This window comes from Anarrhichthys ocellatus, unplaced genomic scaffold (genome assembly GCF_004355925.1).
Source record: "Anarrhichthys ocellatus isolate YVR2014 unplaced genomic scaffold, GSC_Weel_1.0 scaffold68, whole genome shotgun sequence".
Taxonomy (NCBI): Eukaryota; Metazoa; Chordata; class Actinopteri; order Perciformes; family Anarhichadidae; genus Anarrhichthys; species Anarrhichthys ocellatus.
This window is the reverse complement of record NW_022280098.1, coordinates 1,184,262-1,194,593: the sequence shown is the minus strand read 5'-3', so window position 1 is coordinate 1,194,593 and position 10,332 is coordinate 1,184,262. Positions and strand designations below refer to the sequence as shown.

The 10,332-nt window shown below is 41.8% G+C and overlaps 1 protein-coding gene across 1 annotated transcript; it reads left to right on the top strand.

Moving 5' to 3' along the window:
• The first annotated feature begins 2,014 nt into the window (after nucleotides 1-2,014).
• On the top strand, nucleotides 2,015-9,420 carry LOC116397560 (serine/threonine-protein kinase pim-1-like). The gene is made up of 8 exons (XM_031873081.1): nucleotides 2,015-2,147; nucleotides 6,354-6,503; nucleotides 7,229-7,268; nucleotides 8,392-8,464; nucleotides 8,552-8,599; nucleotides 8,745-8,948; nucleotides 9,037-9,214; nucleotides 9,335-9,420. The coding sequence occupies exons 1-8, from the start codon at nucleotides 2,015-2,017 to the stop codon at nucleotides 9,418-9,420; spliced, it is 912 nt and encodes a 303-aa protein (XP_031728941.1).
• Nucleotides 9,421-10,332: the final 912 nt, after the last annotated feature.

Sequence of the window (10,332 nt, the reverse complement as noted above, 5' to 3'; positions counted from 1 at the left end):
TTAGTAAATAAAGGAGCCAACTGAGCCTATATTTACATTGTAGCCCATCGTGTCCATTGTGTCTGGTCCATGCCACTCACCCTCCAACAATAACACTAATATAAACAAGACAAGCTAAATATTTTGTTAACTGTAACTTTTAAGGTTAGGTAATATAAGCAGCAACTTTGCTAATCTTAACTAATCTTATGAGTTTGTTAATGTTAATTACTTATCAATTATAATCTTATTATCTGCTGCTCAACATGACGTTACTTAACATAATAAGTTACAGTTTTATCAGAATATTAGAGTTGTATTGTTCACCTTGGTGTTATTGGTGGAGGACATTTGGCTTTTTAAAACGAATCAACGTGTGCTATTGTATCCTTATGATTTTCTCTGCTTTACACAATTTCAGACGTCACAAGCCCACGGAAGACCTGAGCCTGGAGTTCTGCAGCTAGAGTCTTCTCCTGGAGAGACACAAGTCTTTGTACAAGTTTTTCCACTTTGCAGAAGTACTCCCCAACACCTGAAAACAGACTTCGATTGTGTAAAATCAGTGGAGATTGCCTCAAAGAATGTCTTGTGATTGCATTGCAAAGAGTTGATCAAACGTATCAGACCAAGAGCTTATTATTCCCACCAAAAAGATTTTCAATACCTTAGAATGGAAAGTGTGTGTACGATGGGATGTGTCAAAAGAGCCCTTCAGCCCATGGAGTACACTGATGGAACCTGAGCATAATTAGATTGTCTGCTGTAGTAATGTGGTTAGCTGTAGAGGAGCACACTCCCTTTAGTATAGAAAAAAAGTCTCAATGCTCTGAATCAGGCTGTCAAATACCAAACTGTTTGATAGTCACAAAAGAGTCCATCTCTATACATAGTCATAGACCAAATCCACATTTAATAAGCCAACTGCGCTGCGACTGTAGTGCTGTTTCTTCATCCATGAAATGGTTCAAGTCAAGGACCACTAAATTAAGCTTTTGGATATTTTTTTGTTACACCCTTTGATATAGTAAAATGTATATACATAAATATACATAAAATGAGACCAAATTCATTTTCTTTTACACAATTGATGACTTCCATTTAGTGCCGTTATTTTTTTTTGTTGCCATGTTCAGCTAATTGCACAATAAAGTATGCAATTTCAAAATTCAGTATTTCAGCTACAAGGGGCTTTACTTTAGAGATGACATGGATAACCTCTCTGGCCATTTTAAAGGATCTGCAGGGTTACGTCATGCCTTGGTATCATACGGATCTCCAGATAATGAAACTGGATGTAAACCCAGTGCTACAGTGTGGGGTGGAAAACCTGGTCCTGTTAACTGTCCTCCATGAGCAGATAAAGGTAGAAGCACCCCCCTGCTGTATGGAGAGCAGATACTACAGAGATCCATTCTTTCACTCGTTCAGCTTTCCCAGCCTTTCTTGCCTCTTCTCCCAGTCAGCAGTACTTGAGAACTTCACTGCGGACTTTTAAAAATGTCATTTAATACTAGTACACTGAGTACACTGCTCAAAAAAAAAAATGAAGGGCACACTTAAATCACACATCAGATCTTGATGAACAAAATATTCAAGTTGAAAATCTTTATTGATATATTGAAATCGTCATTGTGTAATTCCTCGAGAACAAAATGACATAAGAACGGTCAATGGAAACCAAAGTTATTAACCCATTGAGGGCTGGATTCAAAATCACACCAAAAATCAAAGTGAAAAGGAAATCACGGCTGATCCATTGTTTTGATTTTCATTAAAGGACACAACTCATAATGTGGCTCAGCAGTGTGTTTGGCCCCACGTGCCTGTATGCACACCCGACAACGTCTGGGTATGCTCTTAATGATACGGTGAATGGTGTCCTGGGGGATCTCTTCTCTGGATCACAGCATCAGTGAGCTCCAGGACAGTCTGTGGAGGTACTTGGTGGTGCTGGATGCACCGCTACATAACGTCCCAGAGGTTCTTATTTAGATTGAGGTCTGGGGAATGTGAAGACCAGTCCATGGCATCAATGCCTTCGCCATCCAGTGACCACATGAGGCCGGGCACTGTCCTGCAACAGGAGGAACTCAGGGTCCACTGCACCAGTGTAACGTCTGACAATGGGTCTGAGGGTTTCATCCCTGTACTTAACAGCAGTCAGGGTACCGTTGGCTAGCACGTGGAGGTTTTTGCCACCCTCTAAGGATATGCCTCCACAGACCCTCTGCCGGTCATGCTGAATGATGTTACAGGCAGCAAAGCATTCGTCACGGCATCTTCAGACTCTTTCACGTCACATGTGCTAATTGCGAACCTGCCTTTTACATTTTTTAATTGATATCTAAGGTGCCAGTGATATGTTGGGTCATTGTACTTTGGCTTCAGCATTCAGCCATGATGGTGATGCTTTGTTTCAAATGGAACTCTATATTGTGATCTGTATTAAATACAGTGCAAATCTCCATAACAACAGCTAACCCCTCTTCTCCTACTCACACAGACAGATGCACAAGCACAGCTTGTGTCAAACATAATACTGCTCTCCAGCTCAACCACTCATTTACTGGCTTTTTATCTGACACATCATGGCATTTTCCAGTCACAACCCCCAGCAGAGGAAAGTTTCAGGGTTCCATTAAGCATCAGATCTAGGCCCTGTTCACTATCTTTGAGTGCTTTCTCATGCATCAAATCATAATAACACTGAGATGTAATCCCACTAATTAAATTCAAATCAATTTGTTTGTATAACCCAAAACCCCAAATCACAGAGTTGTCTCAGAGGGCTTTACAATATGTGCAGCATATAACATCCTCTGTCCTTGGACCCTCACATCGGGAAAGGATAAACTTCCCAAAAACCCTTTTACAAGGGAAAAAAAAAATAATAATAATAAAATATCAATTTTCTATAGCGCTTTTCAAAATACCCAAAGATGCTTTACAAGACAAACAGAACAAACAAACAAAAAAAAGAAACATCAGAGAGCAACAGAGGAGGGATCCCTCTCACAGGACGGACAGAAGTGTGAACAACAAAATAAAATGACAACATAGTCAATTCATGAGATGTAAATTATACATACAAGGACAGAAGCAATAGCAGTAGCAGTACTAATATTAGCAGAATAATACAAAAAAGATGACTACTGATAATAACAGCCAGCAGTGGATACTATAGAATAATTGTCACGGTTTAGGCTTTGCCCCCTGTGTTCCTGTGTTCCTGTGTCTCTGTCTCTGTGTGTGTGTGTGTGTGTGTTTCCCCTGATTGCACTCATCCTTCTCACCTGCCCAGTCCACCCAGCTGCCTTCAATCTTCTCATCACCCCACACATATATACTCCCCTGCTTTCCCTGTTCTGGTTGTCAGATCGTCCTTGTTCGTTCCCCTGTCTGTTCCAGCATTGTCTCCCTCATGTTTGCTCCTGGTTGGTACCTTTGCCTTTTTTGTGACTTTGCCTTTTTGTATTTTGTTTGGATTTTTGCCCGCTCCCTGTTGGAGTCGCTTTAAGTTTTTGTTTATGACTTTTTAAATAAAATACCTTATTTCCAACTTCACCTCGTCTCCAGTGTCTGTGTCTGCGCTTGAGTCTCTGATCTGCCCCTCGGACGTGACAATAACAGTGATAATTAAAGCAGTAACAGTGCCACCTGCCCATCAGGACTAACTAAGCATTCAGACCCATTCACACACTGATGGCACAGCCTTCGGGACCAATTTTGGGTTAAGAGTCTTGCCCAAGGGCACATTGACATGAACTAGAGGAGCCGGGGAACGAACCGCCAATTTTGTAAATGAGGACCCACTCTACCTTCTGACCAACAATCGCACCTTAATGGGACATGAATATATACAGATGGAGAGATGAGCTCAGTGTATCCTAGGAAGTGGCCTATAGCAGCATATCTAGGGGCTGGACCAAGGCAAACCTGAGCCAGCCCTAACTGTAAGCATTATCAAAGAGGAAAGTCTTAAGCCTACTCTTAAAATGTGGTGAGGCTGTCTGCCCCCTGACTGAAGCTGGGAGCTGGTTCCACTGGAGAGGATCTTGGTAGCTGAATGATCTGCTTTCCATTCTATGTTCCCATTCTATTCTCATACAGTACCCTTTTAACCCCCACCTTAACTTCGCTCTCCAATGGGCGTCAGTATTGGGTCATTAGTCAGGAAACCAATCCAGGCACTCCAACATCTTAGAACAATGCGGAAGGATGTATTAAATAGCCTTTATTTTAGTGGCTGAATCATGAAAAGAGCAAAAATGTTTCGACAGCTTTAGGTCTTCGTCACAGCATGAGGCGGCAACCTTGGGTTCTGAAGAGTGAAGCCGATGCAAAAGTGTCTTAAAGCTGCATTCTCTCTAGTGTCCATCAGGGGGCGACTCCTCTGGTTGTATAGAAGTCTATGAGAAAATGACTCTACTTCTCTCTTGATTTATTACCTCAGTAAACATTGTAAACATGAGTTTATGGTCTGGAGAAGTTGTTAAGGATCAAATCTGTGGTTGATTTGTCAAATATGTAGGTTACACTGGAACTGCTACAGTGAGTCACTAATATTACAGTGTGTCTGTGAATCATAACGATCATAGTAACTTTACACTCTGTTTAGCTGTTCACTACAGACAGTGTTATTACACATTTACCTATTATTTAGCCTGAGACAACATGAAAACTGAAAGACGTACTGACTTTATTTTAACGGCTCTCTGTAATCGGGAAGGACCGATAAGACGTTTACAGACTTTACTTATTATTTCTCCTGCTCTGATCAGCAGCTGTCTCCTCTCAGCTCACCCATGGCACTCTCTCTCTCTCCCTTTTAAGTTATTCGTTTTATAGCCAAGCAACGTTCACACATACTCACGAGCCCCCGGCTGAGCGCCGCTGTGTTGGAGTTCTCCCCGGAGAGCGAGAGGGTCGCCTCCATGCGCTTACGGGTTGCGGGGAGCAAGGCTCTGACTGTGGTTTGTGCTTATGCACCAAACAGCAGTTCGTAGTATCCGGCCTTCTTGGAGTCGGTGGGAGGGGTCCTGGAAAGGGCGTGGCCTACCGACTCCATAGTTCTCCTGGGGGACTTCAACGCTCACGTCGGCAATGATGGAGAAACCTGGCGGGGGGTGATTGGGAGGAACGGTTTGCCCGATCTGAACCCGAATGGTGTTTCGTTATTGGACTTCTGTGCTTGCCACGGTTTGGCCATAACGAACACTATGTTCGAACATAAGGTGGCTCATAAGTGTACCTGGTACCAGAACACCTTAGGCCGGAGATCAATGATCGACTTTGTAATCGTATCATTTGATCTGCGGCCGTATGTCTTACACACTGGGGTGAAGAGATGAGCACAGCTGTCAACTGATCACCACCTGGTGGTGAGTTGGATCAGATGGCAGGGGAACCGGTTGGAAAGACCCGGCAAACCCAAACGTGTAGTGAGGGTGAACTGGGAACGTCTGGCGGAGGACCCTGTCCGGGAGGTCTTTAACTCCCACCTCCGGAAGAACTTCTCACACTTCCCCAACTGGGAAGAGACCCCGGGGAAGACCCAGAACACGCTGGAGAGATTACATCTCCCAGCTGGCCTGGGAACGCCTCGGGATCCCCCAGAATGAGCTGGAACATGTTGCCGGTGAGAGGGAGGTCTGGGTCGGCCTGCTTGACCTGCTGCCACCGCGACCCGACCCCGGATAAGCGGTGGAAAATGGATGGATGGATGGAAGGTTGCTGCACTCTCTCTCTCTCTCTCTCACCACAGATTTTTTGTTGATTTTAGATAGCGTGCTCAAAAATGTATCGTTGTTGTTAGTTTAGATATTAGTTGACTAGATCATTATTATTGGAACTTAATAAACTCTGTTATATTTTAAAGAGCAGCTGTCTGTGATTACTTTGTGCATGTATTGTGATAATAGCTGATATGTGGTCTGTGCTCGAACTTAAACCTTCACTTTCACTCTGAATGTGTAATAGAACTCAGACTATTGACATTGTAAGTGAATATTAATTATGAGACTTAGTTTATCGTTTGGTTATTGGTCCCTGTTTGCAGGGTGGTGCCCCGTTATTATTAATAATTGTTAATAATCTTACTGACATTAATAATTCTATTGATGTCAATAATTTAGTTTTTCATATTTGCTGATAACTCAAACACGCTCCTTTTCCTTCCAAACACCGTAATATTATTACTGCTAGATTATAGCAACACAGCATTTTAATGTCACAACTGAGTGGTTAATGTTTTCTATTGTAATCTGCAAAGTAACTCGTAACTAAAGATGTCAAATACATATAAAAGTAGTAAAAAGAAAAATATAACTCTGAAGTACAAAGTAACTGTATTTAAATTAATTAATTTGTAGATCGCAGTAGCTACACCACCAAGAGAAAGGCCAGCACTGAAAGTGCGACACATGGTAAGAAGAAGAGGGGTGACAACACTGACTCCAACACCGGGGAACCCACCAAGATGTCAGTGGAGGACATCAGAGAGACTGACAAGGAGGAGGCTGGTGCTCAGCAGCCGCCAGCAACAGAGACTCCCAGGACGGAGGAAGATCGGCTCTGACCTCTCCAAGAGCTCCAGCAGCCCTTCATCCTCCCAACAGAACAATAGGAGCTCGTCCACATCAGTCAAGATATGCAGACGTAAGCTGATAGTGTGAAAGAAAGTTTAACACTCCTGGCTAGCGCTCGGCCAAGAAGTAGCTCCCCGTGAAACTAAAACATGTAGGTTTTTTTTTTATACACTTTTTGTACGGATTAAAACAAACCAGATCAAATGTCTTAATTGGTGAGTTTCTGAGGTTCTGGTCAAAATATTTTGCGACATTTGGACAGCGCCATAGCTTCGATTTCCACATTCCAGTCTCAAACTAAGCTAACCTGCTAATGGTGGTGGCTTCATATTTACCGTACAGACATGAGAGTTTCGATCTTTGCCTCTAACTCTCAGCAGCAAAAAAGCAAGTAATTGTATTTCCCTAAATATGAAAATATTCCTTTTGTAATTTGAAGCAAACTAAAAAACTTAAAATTAAAAACGTCTAGATTTACATGTGAAGAATGTTGCAGGCTGTAATGTAGAAGAACAGCAGAAGATTTTCTAGCCCCCAGGTTAACAACCTCTGGTTTCAACCATAGCGTCTAGCTTTAGTTTAAACATAGTGACGTTAAGGTCAGATGTTCCTCACAGACTTTGTGAAACATGAATCTGTGTTTGTGTTTGTGTGTGTAGCGAAATTTGAGGAAAAGTACCTGCAGCTTAAAACCTTCTGGTGAGAGTGACCCCCATTTGGGTGCCGAGCGAGACCGTTTAGAGTGGTACTGTGGTTCCGAATGGACTTTTTATTAAGAAATATCAAAAATGCTCCAGACATATTAAATACCGAATTAACGACAAAAGTCTGGGCAAAATGATCATACCAGCCATTTTACACACTGCAAAACACAATTATACACGAACTAAGATCATATCTAGAAGATATCTATAAGTTTTACCACAATACCACGTTGTTTTGGCCAAAAAACTGTGTACTATGCTCTTTCTTTGGGTCTCTCATGAGAAAGCGCGCAGCGATCATGGCAGATGAATACATTCAGTAGGGTCGTGATTCGACCCGGCATCGACTGGCGTACTCTCTTTCAAACCGTTCAAAAGTTATATATATCAAAGCCAACCATCAACCCATAGCTCAGCAGAAAATAAATTGGGTAAAAACGTACCTTTTGCTGATTTTTGTGATGAAAAACGGATTTATTCCATTGAAATTTGCAGCAGCTGCATACTGCTTCTCCCCTTCGTGTCTGTGAGGTGGAATGGCGGCTCTCCGAGAATGAATAAGAAAATGGCAAAGGATTCAGCCAGCTGGACCAATGAATGTAGACCAAATGATGCCAAACTGCTTTATTAGGATTATTGAACACTCTTAGTGATAAGACAAGTGAATATATAGTTAATATTTAGTTATATAGTATATAAAATTAGAATACAGCAATGTAACTGCTGGTTCCAAAAATTAGAATTTTGCTTGACTCAGACCATTTATGCTGGCCTGCTTCACTCAATCAAAGTAAAATATGTTGTGGAGACATGTAAAACGTGTTGTGCTATGACTGTGGTGTATTTTTAGGCTTTAATCTGCATTATTTCAAATAAATATTTCAAGTGGAGTGCTTTTTTTTCAATTTGAGCTGTGCCATATGTGTATATGTTATTAACGAGTAACATATACACAATATTTACACAATTCAACATATCTCACAAGTGTTACCTGTATTATACCATCAAAATTATTAAAATAGACCTTGTAGTTAGAGATCTGGACTCTCTTGAGTATGGGTATGCAATTTTCGAGCAGAGGCCTAAAAATAGGGCTCGGGGGCTGTCGTCACTAAAAGGTTTGAACTTAAAAAGCTCGTAGGAGGCTTTGGATCAGTGTATGCTGGGAACATAAAAACTGATCATTTACCAGTAAGTATTACGTAGGTATTCTCACATCACACACACACACTGAATGCTCCGTGCACTAACCAAAGTACTAGTGATTCTGTCGTATAGGTGGCCATCAAACACATCCCCAAAGTTGATGTGGAGAGTCGACCAATGGTGAGTGATTTGATTTGATGTCTCATCCCCAACTGTTAAAATCATTGTTGAACTTTTTTCCTTTCTAGTTAATTTTTGTTGACAAAGAAAAAAACAACCACTTATATTAAAATACTCATTTAGTTCTGTATATTGTTTCCTCCAGGTCTTTAATGGGAGGACACACATGGCAGAGGCACTCCTCATGTTGAGAGCAGGAGGTGAACCAGCGTCTGCGGCCGTGTCATTAATAGACTGGTATGCTCTGGACCAGGAGGTTCTCCTGGTCATGGAGAGACCAGTCCCCTGTGTGGACCTGTCAACATATGTGGTTAACAACAATGGTCTACTGAGGGTAGACCAGGCCAAGGTACTGAAGCTGGGTGGAGCATGTTTCTGTTTCAGTGTTTGGTGTTCTCTTCAAGCTTTTAAATAGTTTTTCTTTATCTCTGTCTCAGAACATCATGAAGCAGCTGGTGGAAGCAGCCATCAAAATGCACTCTGAGGCGGTCTTCCATCGCGACATAAAGACAGAAAATGTCCTTGTCGAAACCAACTCCAATGTCCCTCGAGTGCGGATCATAGACTTTGGATGTGGCTGCTACATGAAGAAGAGGCCATACCGCCACTACTCTGGTACGACGTCTGGCTTCTGCTCCTGCCCTTCATCTGTTGATCTCTGGAGTGACTTTCATTTAAATCTTACTCTCATCCTTTGTTTCTTTCTGTCTCCATCGATGTGTCTGCGTATTGTAGGAACTGCTGGGTACGCTCCTCCAGAGTTTTATTCACAGGGTAAATACGAGGCCCTACTTTCTACACTGAATAACAAAAAAATGTAGTCAGCCAGATCATGCACAGCTTGGCATTTCTACAAAAGAAACTTAACGAGGTGGATGTGACCAGGAATAAAACAGAAGTTTATTTTGAAACGACACTATGCATGTAACGCGTTGAAACTGATGGTATGTCCCACTCTGTGTTCCGGTTCTCATAAACACATTCAGGCCGTTCGGCCGCTTCTTTGTTTGTCAAATTAGTTGGATCTGAGTTGCTGTGTGCACGGATTCAGGCCCAGTTTGGAATACATCACCTTCCTAATGGCCTTTGTCTCTGGTTGTTTACCAATAGGAAAAGCCTGTTAGGGTGAAGCACATATTAAATAGCAATAGAAGTTACCTGGATGTAACCCCTCCTCTATGAGTACAAGCATAGCCCTCTAACTGCACGCCCAGCTGGACCCGGTCATCAGTTAATGAGCCCATGAGTGAGCCAAGCGATGACTGTGCCCCAAACTTGATAGGGTATGTGTGCAAAGATGTAACAATGCAGCGGCAGAGCCTCATTGGGGTAAACCACTAGGAAAGCCTGTGGGAGGACTTTGCATGTGATGCACCAATAGAACTGTAGTAGGGCTGTCACCATAGAATATTTTCACTACACGACTATCGTAATTTATGATAACATTATTATTGTGATATCTATAGAATATACAGTTGTGTGAAAAAGTGTTTGCCCCCTTCCTGATTTCTTATTTTTTTGCATGTTTGTCACACTTAAATGTTTCAGATCATCAAACAAATTTAAATATTAGACAAAGATCACTTTTTCACACAGGGCCATGTAGGTTTGGATTTTTTTTGCCCCTTAATAATAAAAACCTTCATTTAAAAACTGCATTTTGTGTTTACTTATGTTATCTTTGTCTAATATTTAAATTTCTTTGATGATCTGAAACATTTAAGTGTGACAAA